We start from the raw sequence: 17,159 nt of genomic DNA, 5'->3' as shown, positions 1-17,159 counted from the left end.
ATAAAATCATCCGTTTAAATAATGACTAGAGCAACTACTATTAAAAATGCATTCATATATGTTTGTGCGTTTTTTTTACTGCAATTAACTAAAAGAGAATGGGGTTATTTTAACTGATATCATATTTGGGAATTATTAAAGGCAATTCTGATCCTATGTTTTACCCTATCTGGACTAAAAGGTCCTTTGATACATTTGATCTGATCCTTTGATGCCCTTATCCTTTGATGAGATAAAATACTATATATTGGATGACTTCTTGTGTTGTCTTCATGGAGAATAATCCTCTCTCTGAACAAATCTTACTTGCTTCTTGGATCGTGAGATTAGCAGCTGCACTTTTCAGGACTCTTGAGAAAACTCTGCGATGGACAGAAAACCCCAAAAGGTGAGATCATTAGACGATTACTATCCATTGCAACTGTAATATATTATAATATATTCATGTTTGGGCTAGGGCTCAAATACATTTTCATAGTTTGTTGAGTAAATGCATCACAATTGGTCCTTCTGATATCCAGTGAGCCGTATTAATATTAATGATACTGTACTTCTATTGATTGATTGACCTCAACTACATTTAAACACTTGCCACATGTTTTGTTAAGGTGGAGCTGGAGTTTAAATCATGAATTCTATGTTTAATTTTTCAGGCCCTTCACGGAGCCCAAAGTCCTTCTACGGAGATGTCTCCAGTGGCGAAAAGCATTTTGTTCCTTGTTGACGTTGATGCTTCTGCAGCGTCGGGGAGATCTGCTGGCTCCAAAAAGAAAAGGAAGGTCAAGCACGGCAAAGGGCCTGAGGAGAAGAAGGCTCGTGGAGAGGTGACTCAGCCTGCTCTCGCTCCTGAAGAGCTCAAGAGGATTTGCCTGTCCGATAAAAGGCTGGAGAAATGGTGCCACATGCCCTTCTTTGCCACCACTGTGACCGGTAGCTTCGTCAGGGCAGTTTTTGATGCCAGCATCAGCGACCCACCTCACTGTGTTGCTGAAATTGTGTCTGTGATCGAGATGAAGAATGACTACAAGTTTGGATCCAAACGGACAAACCTGGTTCTCAATCTCAGGCACGCTGGGGAAGAACAGATTCTGACTCTCAGGTCTGTATCCAACCAGGAATTCACAGAGAGTGAGTTCAAGAAGTGGAAACTGGCGATGATAGCGGCTGGGACGAAATTTCCAACACCGGAAAGGATCGCGAGTAAGGAGAAGTCCATCAAAGAAGCCCTGGATCACACCTTCACTCAGGGAGAGTTAGACTTTATTGTCGCCAAGCTGAAACGATTCAGAACAGTACCTCTGAAAGGTACCAAGACGATAATACACCAACCAGTCGATAAACGGAGCGCTGCAAGACGTCGAGGAGATGCCAAAAAGATGGAAAGCAAGTTACTTGTTGTCAGTGATGATTCTGCAGCGTCGGGGAGATCTGCTGGCTCCAAATGGAAAAGGCAGGACCAAGGGGCTGGGGAGAAGAAGGCTCGTGGAGAGGTGAATCAGCCTGCTCTCCCTCCTGAAGAGCTCAGGAGGATCTGCCTGTCCCGTAACATGCTGGAGAAATTGTGCCACATGCCCTTCTTTGCCACCACTGTGACCGGCTGCTTTATCAGGGAAGATGTTGATTACAGCTTCGGCGAACAACCTCACCGTATTTCTGAAATTGTGTCTGTGAAGGAGAAAAATTATTACTACATGTTTGGATCAAAACAGACAAACCTGTTTCTCAATCTCAGGCACCCTGGTGAAGACACGCCTGTGTCTCTCTCCGCTGTATCCAGCCAGGAATTCACAGAGAGTGAGTTCAAGCATTGGGAAGCGGAGATGATAGATGCTGGGATGAAAGTTCCCACACTTGAAATGATCGCGACGAAGGAGAAGTCCATTAAAGACGCCATGGATCGATTCCAAGCAGCACATCTGAAGGTTCCCAAGAGGAAAATCACATTACTCGAGTATCAGAGGCTTCGAGGAGATGCCGACAGGAAGTTCCCTGTTGCCAGTGCTGCTTCTGCTGGCACCAAAAGGAAAAGGCAGGTCGAGCAGGACCAAGGGCCAGAGGAAAAGAAAGCTCGTGGAGAGGTGGATCAGCCTGCTCCCCCTCCTGAATAGCTCAGGAGGATCTGCCTTTCCAAAACAGGCTGGAGAAATGGTGCCACATGCCCTTCTTTGCCACCACTGTGACCGGCTGCTTCATCAGGGCAGTTTTTGATGACAGCATCAGCGACCCACCTCACTGTGTTGCTGAAATTGTGTCTGTGATGAAGACGAAGAATGTTTGGATCAAGACATCCATGAATTGCATATGCCTGTGTGTTTATATTAGTCTTTACAGTATTACAGCATTGGTTTTGTTTCTTAATATGTTTGAAAGTGTCACTTGATTTACACTTTAAATAAATGATGTTAACATATCGTTGAGATTCATTCTGTGGTGTACTCTGACAACTGAAAGTTTCCAAAAAGTAATTATTGGTCCCAAAACTCCAGTACCAGACGGACTGTACTTCATATGAAGAGCAAAGTTATCTTAGTTTATTCAACACTCAAGAGTCTTTATTGTCATATATAGTAAAACAGTCAATCCTCCAAATACAAATAAAAAAAATAACAATCAAGATCAACTTATAAATATTGATTTCCATCTTTTTTTTTTTCTTTCTTGGGTTGAAAGAATTTTTGGAATCTGGGGTTTTGAGAGTCATGAGACCCAGACTGCAGCAGCAGCAGCAGCAGCAGGAGTGGTGGGGCATTTGTTTCACAGGAACTGCACACTCAGCACCCAGGAGGCAGCGGATGGATCCAATAAAAACGCAGTAGGACATTTCCAATGCGCAATTTCTGTTGCTCAGGAAGAACCGAGTGAACTGCGAGTGTCGTGTGTGTTGTTCAGGCTTTTGCAAGGATAAAAAAAACTTTCTCGCACAACTCTGTAGAACATATCAGATAATGTAAATGTTGCGTTCTGCATCATTTCCCCCAAGTCACCAAAAGCAGCGCGTAATTTGGCACACTTTTACGCTCTTTATCCGCTTCGTCGCCTGCGTAATTACGCATCACAAGGACCTCGATCGTTTTCAGGGCCACACTGCAAAAAAAAAACGCGTCCGCCTCAACTCATCGTTTTCTGCATTCACATCCGCGCCGTAAAGCTGCTGCTGCTGTGCGTAAAGCTAAATCAAAGAGCGTGTTTATAAGTGCCAGGTGACAAAGAGTCGCAGGGCTCTTGGAAGTGTCTGTGGTTTGACAGTGAATCCAGGCAGTGTGTTTTAAGCTGGTGAGTGGACAGGCAGGTTAGATCTTCGGCAGCAAGCGGACAGGCTCTGAAGAGGACAAGTACAAATTAAAATACAGGCAACAAGTAAGATTGAAAAATCTCAAACCTTCCGGTGAGGAGAAGCGATGGGGGAATATTTAATCAAAAGCTGGATTTAATTTACACTTCTGCCCAGTAAAAGACTTGTGCTCCTGTTTGTCATTAAGTCATCATCAAGTAAAGTGTCAAAAACTAAACAAACATTTCAAAGTATAGTAATGTATTGTCAGTTAGATAAGAAGGAGCTTTAGCCGGAAAGCTAACGTGGGTATTCTATCATCAGGGCTTCTGATGGCGCCAATGGCACCAACTACCTGTAAACATATTGTGCAACTTATTGTAATGTGAGGCATCAACAGCTGATGTAACTTCTGTTTATTGAATATAAACCAAGACAATTTTATTAACCAGATAATAACATTTTCAGTTGTGTTAATTTCGTTGACGAAAACTATGACGAAAAATATTCGTTAACAAACGAGACGAAGACGTAACGAAAACGGATATTTGAAAATAAAAACTATGACTAAATCTATTTTTATATTATATTTTTGTGTGTGTGTGTGTGTGTGTTTGTGTGTTTGTGTGTGTGACCCAGATAGCGCACCGGTCCCGAGGCTCCGCCCCCCTTCCCGCTCACTAGCTCGGAGACACAAGATCAAAGCTCGTTCACGTGAATCAGCCGGTCAGTGAGTGACTGATTCTTAACTATGGAAACAGTGAAAACAGAGTTTTTCTGATCTCAGCTGCTCAGAGATCAGCGCAGCAACTTCTTGATCAGAGCAGAAGCTGCAGGTGGTTTGTACCGAGCTTCAGTTTCTGTGTCCGCCTCCAGCCTCACCTGCTCTCACTTTTTGTTTTCACATTTAAAACTAAATATATTTTTTTAAGCTATTAGGCTGCAGCTATATGTTTTTATTTTTTTCTAAAATAGGCTACTTCTTATTTCATACATTTCCCACAAATACGGGGAGGACTCAAATAGCCCTACAAAGTTCTGTGTTTAATTTATTTCAAAGTAGGCCTACACTTGCCTGTGTATTTTCTTCTCTTCTTAAGTGTTTGTTGTTTTCCTTTGTTGTAACAGGTACAAATAGCAATAAAATGCCAAGAGTTTTCTTTATTGTCGTTCTATAATTTCGTAAATGCAACAAACTATAGTTTAGTATAGTATAACTTTATATTAAACTTTATTAGCTTTGTTTTCAAATATGTTTTGCGACTCCAGACAAATTTGATTTGGGGGAAGAGGGGGCAAAATTACTCTTTTGAAAGTAAAGGTTGCCGACCCCTGCTATAGACCTATGCTGGTAGGGATATCTAATGGACAACCTAAGTACTGCAAGCTAGACTATTATGCAGTTTTAGACACAACACAGCGTCCCTTGGCCTGAGAAGGGAAGAAAAGGAGTTTAATGTGGCTACTAAATGTGACTAAAACTAGACTAAAATGTAATTTATTTTCGTCGACCAAAACTAGACTAAAACTAAGAAGGATAAAAATGACTAAATGTGACTAAAACCAGGGTTCCCACGGTACCTAGAAACCATGGAAAACATGGAATTTATTTGTTCATTTTCCAGGTTTGGAAAAGTCATGGAAACTGAGCAAAAGTTAACACTCACATTGAAATTGAAACAGTTGTCCTAGAAAATGTTATCGATGTGTAAAATAGTAATATAGTTAAACTATTGAGCACAGAATTAAGATGAATTTATAAAAACCCTTTACATGTGAACAGCTTTTCACTGTAGATAGAAATGGATGATCCCATGTTGTAGAACATGCTCTTGGCATCCTATCTGGTATATTTAATGTTGGAATTCGATGCAGGAAACCTGGTGATATGGACTTTAAAAGTATAGTTTCGGATTGGTGGACTTCGGGAATAATAACCGAGAAACATTACTCGCAATCTCAATAGAAGGGTCAAATACATGCATTTCCAGCCAACACGAAAGCCTTGACATCTACAGTGAAACTTCTTATGCAAGTTTATCCTCAAAATGTAAGTAGCTGTGTTTTAACTGTGTGGTAAACCTGGGTTTATCAACGTTAGTTAGTAAGCAGTGCAATCTTCCTAACTAGCTAACTGCAACTTGCTAGCTAGCAGCTTACACTACAATTGTTTAGGTAATTTTTACCTTGCTTTTAAAATACTAGAACTATGTTTGATCCCCATCTGTATTTCACTCATTGACTTTTCCTAAAACCGTGTTATTCACCACATTTAGGGGAGCTTGTTTTGAATTTGGATTCATTAATGATGGTTAGCAAGCACATGCAGTGCAATCTTCGTAGTTGGTATTGGTAGTTAGCTTGCATTGCTAGCTAACTACCAACACATTTTCACATTAGGCTGTGACATTACTTCTATACTAGTTGACATGACCAGTCTAGTCTTGATAAATTTTTTAACATTCAATCTTATATCTACTTTTAGCTATTTTGTGATTTGTCGTTTTATTCTTTCAAAAAAATGATACTACTAAATAGGAACATTTGGGGTGAGACATTTTTGAAAAATCATTGATCATGACCAGACTGATTCTATACATCTATACTGTTAAGCTAAGCTTACTAGTGAGGTTGCTGTACTGAGGAACCACAGGGGAACCAGCCTTATGTTTTCCCTTTTAGGTTCATTAGTTTGATTTACAAAAGCTTTTACAGAGTAAGAGTAGGCATACTACAGCCCTTCTACGTAAGACTCATAATCTCAAAAGCATTTACAATGTAGACTTGACTGTCACATCTTTTAAATCAAGTAAGTACTCAGGCAGTGTTGCCAACTCCTCAGTAAGGAAAGTAGCTATTGGCTGTCCTAAAAGTCGCTAGAAGTCGCTAAATGACGTCATCGCCTAATTTGCATAATGGTAATAATCGTAAAAAAGTGAGAGAAAAAAGCCTAAATATGTTTGAACTAAAAATGAGCTTTCTTCTACGGAAGCGTATTTCATTCACGTATTTCCTATTTCAAACAAACTGTTTTTTGAATCCAATACGCTTCCGTTGTCTTCTGTTGATTCTTGTTTTTTTATTTTTTATCTTGCCATTGAAATAGGCCATCACTTCTCAAAATAACATCATGACTTAATGCTGTATCTAGACCCATATATATAAATCAATTTTGTCCTGTATTGTTAAATGTTAGAATATCAAATTTAATCAAAAGGCTGTAAAGTGGGGCGGAATTGCGAGCTCTACATCCAAGCCTCCTTTATCCGGGCTTGGGACCGGCAAAATTATCCAAAAGAGACACTCTGGTAGATGCATCGCGATGTGGACTCTGCATCGATGAAGAGACTGAACTCAATGATCCATGTTTTCCAGTGACAGTGAAGATACATTGACACTTACATCCCGCTCTGTAAGCCAGAACAGCGGCGGCCTTGCACACGCGCGATTCATTTGCAGTCTGGAGAACGCGGAGTGTGGGTCTCCTCTCTGCTCTGACTTTAGCTGGGACTGCTGCGCAAGGCTACTGGGAGACTGACCGCCTGTGAGTGCGTTGTGACGGCGGAGGGGCTCACGGCAGCTGCTCGTTGAGGACAGTCACTGCAGAACGATACGTGCTTTCACGTCAGTCTCCAAAACACCAGAAAGTCTCCAATATCACCAGAAAAAGTCGCTAGATTTGTCGCTAGTAGCTTTTAACAAAAAAAGTCGCCATGAGGATCTGGAAAGTCCCCAGATTTAGCGACAAAGTCGCCAAGTTGGCAACACTGTAGTCAGGTGTCCTAGGGGGTTGTCTGTGTGTGAGGATGGGGGCGGAAAGCTTCAGGGGCCTATAGATCATCACTTAATATGGTACCTTGAAAATCAGGAGGTAGCATGGAATTTTTTTTCAAGGCAAGCGTGGGAACCCTGTTTTATCTTTCCATCGTGAGAGTGCAGATCCCAGAGACTTGGGAACTCACAGAAACACGTGTGATCAAATGTGACAAGAATAAAGACGATCACGGTCAGGTGGTTGGGCTTCTTTGTTGAAGTGTCTCCACCTGGCAGTTGTTGTGCGAGCTCTCGTCACAGGAAAGGATCAGACATCTGGCCTTAATTAGAGAACACCCTTAATTGCTTCCACTGGATAATTAGAGGGTGATAGTTGCGATGAAGTGCAATCTGAGAAAAATAAATCTCTGGTATCTAAAATCATTTGACAGTTTAATTAGCACACATACAATTTATATTTATAATAGGCATTATTTATTTATTTCAAGAGTTTCAGTTGTTATTTGCTTTCCGCGTTTGCACACTGAGTGTCGGTGCTGTTAGAAAATCTTCATTTGGAACTTATTACGCTGAGCCTCGAAGCAGTAGAATGCAAATGAAGCTGCATTTTACTCTTAATTACAAGTCCACAGATTACATTGCTCGGAGGTTGGTGAGCCACAGTTAAATGGAACGCTTGTTTTGTCGCAGCTTGCAGAGTTTATTGATCAGGGAGCAGCTACAGTGCATATATCCCCGGGTGGTATACGGGCTACAACAGGTGTGACCAGAGCACTGTGAAATGTGTCTCTGCTGGCGGGGGGGTTAAGAGAGACGCGTGTGGTCAGACAGGCTGGCGATCGACAACAGGGCCGTGGCAGGAGCACACAGACGTGTCCAAAGAGAGGCAGACAGGTAATCAAAGGCTGAGTCACTGTGGAAACAAGGCAGCACTGGTGATATGAAAAAGAGCCGTGAGCTGCCCTCTCAATCTAAAGGGTTCAGACGTCGCCCACACAATCTATTAATAGCCGTTAACATTTAACTGCTCACCCAATGGATCTGATGTTGCCTGGTTGATTTACCTGTTCAATGAATCAAAGACACATTTACCTAATTCATGTTGGGGATCTAAAAACTAAACCACGTCCTGAATCAGTAAAATACAGACGGACAATATCTCACATTTCAGTTTAACATGGCATCGCTTCTAAATATGAACATTTACAGTTGTTTTTCTTTGTTTATTTTTCTGATACCTTATTATATCAATGTTTTGTGTCTAATCTCTCGATTTTCCTGATTTTCACAAATTAAAACTTAATACTGAGGTATTCATTCTAGTGTTCACGTTCTACTTACCTGTGTTTTAATGTCAGATTCAGTTGATTTCCACTCACACTCTTATTTTTGTGGTATTTATCCTCTCCATCGATATTCTCTACACCTGCAGTATTGGTGGTAAAGGCTTTCGCTTTGTTCCACACAAACCAGGAGAAGAATAGTCAATGACAGTGAAACCGTAAAATGTAAACCATGGAAGAAATACATGATTTGTAAAAAACACATATCGTATACATGGGGAGGGAGCTGCTGTCTCTGGGTACTTTGGCTTCCTCCTACCGTCCAAACACAGATTAGTTCAACCGGAGACTCTTAATCGTCTGTATGTGTGACTGGTTGTTTTGGGTTTATAAGTGTGAAGTTATAATTTATTCTATGACTCTTTAAACTGTATAATTACAGCGTGAGACTGAGACACGGCTTCACTTTGCTCCCATGAGAGAGAACTGTTACTCCGACAACGTCCTGAAGAGCTGGCAGCGAGTCGTCCTGGAACTATTTGGTCTTTTGCCTTTTGTGGGCGTCTTCTGAATGTGTTTTTAAGAAGAAGCTAATGTGTTGTGCGAGGAGAGGAAGTATGAAAACAAAAGGCCTCTCTGCTGTTGAGGTTTCGATTTTATTATCACATTGTTTATTTATCATACACTCCAGAGAGCATGTTTCTTCTGAGCCTGTTTACTGAATCATTACGTGTCTCACTTCTCTCCTCCTGCAGACCAAATGCTTTATATGTGGAATAGGAAGTGAATACTTTGACACGGTCCCTCATGGCTTTGAGACTCACACTCTGCAGGAGCACAACTTGGCCAACTATCTGTGAGTTGACTCATGCTCACTACAGCCGTCGCCTGAGCCTCATCGTTTTGCAAAGGCTGAACCCCGCAGCTTGATGTCCTGTTACTAAAATAAAAAAACAGGCATTTGTTATGTCACATTTCACAGATATAGAGAAGTGTAAATATCATGCATGCAGCACCATCACTACAACTTGCAAACAAAAAGGAGAACATTAAAAAAACACTATTACACTTCTCTCTCTGCTTTAAGTTGTTATATTAACCCACTTGAATGTTTAACACAATGTCCCTTAAAAACATTCCTGCCAAACTTTGATTCAGTCTGTGTTGTTCTGTTTATTTCAAGACCTGTTGTCTTATCTTCACCTCAGCACTTGCATTTATAGATTCACACCACCGTCTTGTTTTTAGTGTTTTATAATTCTTTTTTTTTTTTTACTAATACGAGCCTCGGTTAAAATGAATGTCTCTCTGAGGGTTGTGATAACAATCAGATAAGAAGCTGCACATCTCACTGTTTTGACGACAGGACCGAGGATCGAAAAACTGTCGTCTGAGCAAATCATCCAGAAGATTGGTCTGTTTGTTTAAAATGTCAAGGAGCTCCACCACGATACCAGAGTGCAGCTCGAGCCACGATCTTCTATCTGAAACCATCGTCTGAACCTGACATGAGCCTAAAACATTGTAGAATCAAATATCAAGAAGACAATGTGACCGAACCCAAATCTAATTTCAGAATTTCCAGCCTGACCAATCAGGACCCGTTGTGACCCAACAGGCTCAGGTTGGGTATCAACCCCTAATACAAATACAGTGAATAGTAAACTATGCAACTCTTTAAAATGACCTGTTGGTTGTCTGATCTTTGCAAACTGTTCAATATCATCGGTGTCCTGCCATAGAAGAACATGCTCCACGCAGCAGTGTCCCTGAGATCACAAGTGGCAGACTAACTAACGGTGAAATCAACCATCTCCAGTGACTCCTCTGAACCTTTAGCTCTCACTCTGACCTTCATTCACAATCCATGCTGAGCCTCCAGAGTCTTGTTTCACTCAGAGAGAAGCCGCAGATCTTTTCTCACTGTGACAGACGTTTATTTGGAAGACGTCGTCGTCCTTGGCTCTTTAAAGCTGTGGCCACGTCAATAATTACCATTGGCAATAAGCTTATATAAGCATCAATAGTATGGATCCCAAGAGATGCATTTGCATCCACTGACTGATGGACTCCCACGCTCATTTATATGCTGGTGTGGTGGCGCTTCATGTGACATTTAGGTTTCCCTGACAGAGATCTACACCCGCAACATGATTCATGATTTCATGAAATTGGTGATCAACAGTATCAATCACTTATTGTCAATCATCAAAAGGTTTTAATCATTGAAATACATCTAAACCTGATTTAAATATCAGTCAAAATGCAGCTTTTTATCTCTAGTTGTATTTGATTTTAAAAAACACTGCTTTCATAATCACCACATCCTGGGATTTGTGCACAGGTTCTTAATTAAATGACTTCTTACCCGAGCGTTTATCTTAATCCAAGTGTTTGTGGGAGTTTAAGCTGCTGTATGAATTTGCCCTCTCTGTTTCTACAGGTTCTTTCTGATGTACCTCATTAACAAGGATGAGACGGAACACACAGGGCAGGTATATCAGTCCTCTGCTCTGTTTCACTGCATGATCCAGTCAAAGTGAGCACAGGGTGCACAGCGATTCTACTGTAATGGCCAAATCTCACATTTCCTAAATATACCCGCCCCCAATGGTCCTCTCCATGTCGCAGTGACCTATTAATTCCAGCGTTTGCTTTGGAAGTGACAAATCCGTGCAGTAACCTTTTCAGTGGAGACAGAGTCTGCATTCACATTGTCCTTCAAAGGCCGTATCAGTCCTGGAAAACACATTTTATGATAATATACATGCCCGGGATGCCCCTCATACTTTCATTATACTCCTGAGATACATGTAAATAGGGTGCTTCAGATTTCAAGTGGGCGAGTGTTGTAATTCACTTGTCGTCTTATATTTTCACTATAAAATATTTTACCTGAGTTGTTGCACGAGGGAGCAAAGAATCAGTGAAAACCTTTTCCTCCTTCGCTGTGTAAAACGCTGCAGCTTTGTCTCCTGTGTCTCGTGCTTATTGTGTTTAAATCTATGAAATTGAAGTTTATCACAATGGAGGAGGGTGTGTTTCTAAACGCTGCTCAGTGTCACATTAAGGGGAATAAATCCATTTCTTATTCGGGGGGTCATTCGGCTTTATTTTGGGATTTATCTCACTGTGCCGCTGCAGTATTAATGAAGTGAGGAAACATTTGAGACAATTCGGTGCAGTTTCTAAATTGAGTTGGTTCCTGGGAATTATCCGCATGTAACCGCATTTAATCTTTCTGCACGGTATTTTGCTGAGGTGTGGATTAATGAGAGAGCGGCTCGGGCGGAATCCCAAAAATGTGTCTCCCTCCGGGGGCCTGATGAACGTTAGATGAACTCTTAAAAAAAACTCGGTGTCCTCTGTGGACGCTGTTTAGATTGTTATTTCTACTCATCCAAAAAGAACAGATGAGTTAAAGACGTGTTACCGCTCTGTTGACTTCACCAGGAATCCTACGTGTGGAAAATGTACCAGGAGCGATGCTGGGAATTCTTTCCTGTGGGAGACTGTTTCCGGAAGCAATACGAGGATCAACTGGGATGACAGGAAATGATCCTCCCTGGATGATGTCATCACACTGAGGACGTCTTAATTGAAGCCCTTGGACTCATTGAAGTACCTTGAATTTGATGTGTTTGCACTGCATTGATTTTGACCTTTGGAGTGAGTGCACATACTTAATATTTATACACACGGTTTCCCTAATAAAAGATTTGGGTACTGAAGGATGAGGACCACTCGTTTATGATTCGATGCAGAGTTGATGTGCTGTTGGTTTTGGTGGAAAGATGTTTCTCCTCAGTCTACAAATCAAACATTCAGAGTAATGGGACAGGATTCTGTTTTACACATCGTTATCTCATAGCTGGCAATCCAAACTCAGCTCCATGGCACTTTGCTGGCAGGAAATGTGTCTCTGTGCAGCTCGTGTTTTGTGAATGAGGTGATTTGTCTTTCTAAACACGGCCTCCCATCCCTTTCCCCCTGTGTGACATCCAGATAAACGCTCTCCCTCTGGCATTTGTTCTCTTTACCCTCCCTCTGCTCTGCTTCTTCAGGCTCCCTCTTCTTCTTTTGTGCTCATCTCTCCAGGATCCTTCTCCTCCTCCTCCTCCACCTCCTGTTCCTGCATCTTTTCTTTATTTACTTCTCTCTTCCGTCATCTGTAGCTTCTCATTATAAGCTACTATGGAACATGAAAAGCATGTCTCCCACTGCTCAGGTGACAAAGTTTTCATGGAAGTGACTCACTGAGCTCAGTGACACGACTCAGACACGACACGCTGTCCCTGAGAGAGGAGACCGTCTCCGGGGGAATCCTTGGGTCTATCCCTGGGTCTGTCGCTGGGTCTGTCTCTGGGTCTGTCTCTTGGTCTGTCCCTGGGTCTGTCTCTGGGTCTGTCCCTGGGTCTGTCTCTGGGTCTGTCCCTAGGTCTATCTCTGGGTCTGTCCCTGGGTTTGTCCCTAGGTCTGTCCCTGGGTCTGTCTCTGGGTCTGTCTCTGGGTCTGTCCCTGGGTCTGTCTCTGGGTCTGTCCCTAGGTCTGTCCCTGGGTCTATCCCTGGGTCTGTCTCTGGGTCTGTCCCTGGGTCTGTCTCTGGGTCTGTCCCTAGGTCTATCTCTGGGTCTGTCCCTGGGTTTGTCCCTAGGTCTGTCCCTGGGTCTGTCTCTGGGTCTATCTCTGGGTCTGTCCCTGGGTTTGTCCCTAGGTCTGTCCCTGGGTCTGTCTCTGGGTCTATCTCTGGGTCTGTCCCTGGGTCTGTCCCTAGGTCTGTCCCTGGGTCTGTGGTAACTCTACTAGAGGAGCGAGGCAGGTTCAGTTCAACTGATAGAAACTTGCACAGAGCTTAGCAGCAGGATGGTGAGTGTGGGGGGGCAACCGACAGATGACCATCCTCTTTAATGCATAGGCCGAACACAGAGCTTAGACAAGTCTGGTAGTGTATGTTTATTTATATTGATACAGCTATAATTACAATGTGACACCCTTTATAAATATGATATGATTAATATAATAATGTAGAATTTATATGATTTAAAAGTCCTGAAAGTCTTACTTCTAATTTGGTGAGGAGAATTTACATGAACACATTTTAAATCAGTTTAATTCCATATTAGTTTCTGCTGGTGATTTGTATGTGTCTCTTCTTACTGGTTCAAAGTGAAACAGGCTCAGTTGGAAACTGGTGATGTCACACGTCCTTGTACTGTGGCCGTGGCCTCTTCTCATGTTTCCTGGATCGATGCTGATCGAACTTCTCCCGCACTGCGCCAACGAAGCACTTTAGCCGGGTCTTTGAGTTTTACGCTCTCAATGAATCAATGACACTCAGGGAATGAAATTAAACAGATCATTTAGAAATAAATATTAAAACTAAAAGGTGCAAATCAAGAGAAACCACAAAAATCATAAACAATATCCTTGTATGTTTAATTTTTGAGTTAAACTTTTAAGTTATTGTTGAAGGTAATAGAGCGGAGCCTGCCTTACATAAATCTTACATACTTACCTCCACTTTTCATTTGAAGCCCGTATTTAGCTGGAGATTAATGAGGCTCCTCGCTGCCAGCTCCCGAGCCGCCGGAGCCGCAGAACACAGCTGATCATGTGCCAGGTTGGCTTTGGTCCAACGGTTGAGGAATTAGTAGGAACCTCTAATTAAAAAGGGCCCATTCCATCTGTCAATTCATCCCCTTCCAGTGTTTAAGAATCAATCAGAGCATCATAACATTATACCCACAAACTTCTAAAGCCACAGTTCTCGTCTGCAAGAGAGACGGTGAAGCTGGTTCACCAGGAACTTGAATCAGGTCACTCAACTCCCCCAAAACAGCCAAGTGAAATAAACTGAGTGTTCGTGGGATAAATGACACGTCCACCGGATCAGAAGACGTCGTTGAGAAGATGGATGTTGGTTTAGTCGCCGCCAAGCTTCCCTTTTGGTTTTCATGATCTTTTCCTCTGAGTGGTTTGGTGATTCTGAGTCTGGAAAGTCTGGATCTGGTTTCAGCTCGGGACCATAACTCAGAGGTGGAACTTACACCGTCTGCTGCACATGAACAGTAACACAACAATGGAGCGTGACACAGATCAGCTCTGTGCTGTTTAAGCAGTCACTTCACGTGGATCTGGGTTTGCTCTGGGGGGAGCAGAGGATGAAACTCAGTTTGTACTGGGAATCTAGTCTTCAATCTTCTTCTAGGATTCCTGCCGAGCATCTCCCTTAGTGACACCGTTCTCCAACTGCCAGGAATTCTGTTATTAAACACATCATCGTTCTTTTCTATGATTTCTTTCACCTAAACAAGGTAAAGAGCCATTTCCTCTCCACAATGGTAGGTGCTACTCTAAAGTGCCTACATCAAACACAATCCAGGCTCAGTAAATAGTGTGTAATTACCTCAATTCCATTTTTGTGCGTGTAGTCCGAACAATGTCTATACTGTGGAGTTATTGTGGCAGCAGTAAGTGAGACCATTTGCAGGTTTCTCTTTTTATTTTCATTCTTAACACGAGAATACTTAAGAATCATTCTACCTGCAGGTGTAACGTACGCAGCCTGACAACCTGCTGAAACATATTGAAATGTTAGTTCGGCACTGTGGCGTCACCGGAAGAAGGTTCTCGGTTCGAATCCAGGCTCTGCTTGGGTCTGCCTGTGTGTAGTTTGCATGATCTTTCCCCGACAGTGCAGAATGGGGTTAGATGGAGATTCTGAATGTTTATCCTGATGCTGGCGACATGTCCAGGTTATATGGTCCCGCTCCCCAGTGACACTCAGAGGATAAGTGTTATATATAATGTGTAGATGGATGGACAGTAGTTGCTGCTGCTGGTTCTACTTTTATCTTCCACACTAGCTTTCAGAATTTGATTAAGAATATACAGAGGTTCTCAACCATGAACAATAACGCAGCCCCTTTGTCTTTGTCAGACACATTCAATGCTGCATGATCGAGACAATATTCCACCGCCACTGATGCATCCACTGAGCTGAGACTAAATACAGACAAGTCACTTGAATCAACACTTCACACAATATCCATTACAACCATCAAAGCAACTAATGAACCAATGACAGTAATCCCCAGATACTTGGGGAAAATATCAAGAATGTAAAATGAGGGATCAAGAAAAACCTGGAGGGACGTTAACAGACCCCAGGGAGGTGCAGACTGTGCAAAGACACGTCTGAGACAGTCCAGCACAGACCCTGGGACGGTGGAGGAGCACCTGGGACAAGTGTGGATTAGGATTAGCCAAACGTTAATGGGACAAACAACAACAGAGCTGTAAGATCCTTTGGCAGCCGACAAACAAACAAACAAGCAGCAGAAGAGGACGGAGGTGATGGATGAGGAACTCTCAGCTGACAGGTCCAAAGATTCCAGGTACAGAATCTCTGTCCAGAGAATTGGTGTCAAACTTAGGACCAGATCTCGAGAAGGACCCCCCCTCCCCCTCTCTATATAGAGCGGGGGACTCTATAAACAGTGAATACAACCGTATTTCAACAGTAAATCAATCAGATGGATCCGTCATGCATCGCCTCCCGCTCTGCATTATTCAGAGCCGTTCTAATGTATGTGTGGCCAACAACTAGGAATCCAGGAGTTATGCGCTGGCAGATGGCTTTAGGTTGGCACGCTGCAGCTGGGTCTACACAGAGGGCATTGTCAAACGGATTATAGATCTGAGGGCATGTGGCTGCGTCATCCTGAACACTTTGAAAGTTGTTTGGGACGACGATGCCTCTGCACCGTCGTGGAAATGTAATCTGCATCGTAAATCAATAAGTGATGACGAGAGGAAAGACAGTGGAGGAGAGGCTGCAGCTGGGAATCTACTCACATACCTGAGGCCAAGTGTCCTGAATTAAATACGAGCAGCGACTCTGTGTAGTTAAGGCGTCTGATTTCAAATTGGGAGCTTGTGTCCGCCTCAAGCTGTCACACATATTAATACAATGTTACTTTATCAATCTGTGAAAGTCATGTTTTTACTTTATTTTAATACCTGTCATTGTTAAACAGTTCTTTCTTGCTTTGTAAAGATCGTGTTGGAGCTCTAGGACTAAGTTTGCAATAAAATATATATTTGATGATATGAAGTGATTTCTTTCCTTTCTGGTTGAGAGTGTTTACTGTATGTGTGTTTATGGGCATTTGTCCCGTTATGATTTAACTTGATCACTGGTTTATTTCTCATCCGTGCCATCATCCCCAGAAATTAGTCAGTTCCATTTTTCTTCTTTGTCTCACTCACCTGCCAGGGAATCACTTGTGTCTGTGTTTTATATCAAAGCTTCTTAAGGAGAAATACAGGTTGAGTCTCGGTCACAGTTTCACAATGAGGGAAAAATCTTCAGTTTAAAGTCGGCCAGTTGTTTTCAGGACAGGAACTTAGAAAAAAGGAAATTACCTGAACTTCTCTGCTGTTCCTGGTGTTTGCAGAAGAACAAATCTTCTTAATGCACAGGCTGAGAACACAAAATTTCCTCCACAACATTTTTCTTCATGCCAGTCATCAGTGTTCACATTCCCAGATCTGTCTCATGCTGAGTCCGTCCCTTTTGGGAGATTAAATCCCAGCAGTCATTTAATATCATCGAGACACTCATTGAAAAGTGCTGCAGCCTGATGAACGTGTTCATACATGGTCAAAAATATATTCTACCAGTTTATGTAAACTATTGTGAGGTTTCGGCTAAAATAACGTGAGAAATCCTCAACATTGTCTTGATGTCGTCATGTGATAAGGGTTAGGGTTAGGATTAGGATTGGATAAGTGTGTGTGTGTCGGTGTGTGTGTCGGTGTGTGTGTGT

General features: G+C 42.3%; 1 protein-coding gene across 1 annotated transcript in view; it reads left to right on the top strand.

Moving 5' to 3' along the window:
- Window positions 1-12,059, top strand: part of ryr2b (ryanodine receptor 2b (cardiac)) — a 64,369-nt gene extending 52,310 nt beyond the window's left edge. The window contains 3 exon segments of the mRNA XM_053436801.1: window positions 9,084-9,184; window positions 10,772-10,823; window positions 11,782-12,059. Of these exon segments, the coding sequence (XP_053292776.1) occupies window positions 9,084-9,184; window positions 10,772-10,823; window positions 11,782-11,877 (249 nt within the window). The 3' untranslated portion in view covers window positions 11,878-12,059.
- The last annotated feature ends 5,100 nt before the right edge of the window (window positions 12,060-17,159 follow it).

The sequence above is a fragment of the Pleuronectes platessa genome, chromosome 12, assembly GCF_947347685.1.
Source record: "Pleuronectes platessa chromosome 12, fPlePla1.1, whole genome shotgun sequence".
Classification (NCBI taxonomy): domain Eukaryota; kingdom Metazoa; phylum Chordata; class Actinopteri; order Pleuronectiformes; family Pleuronectidae; genus Pleuronectes; species Pleuronectes platessa.
This window is presented reverse-complemented; position numbering and strand designations above follow the sequence as displayed.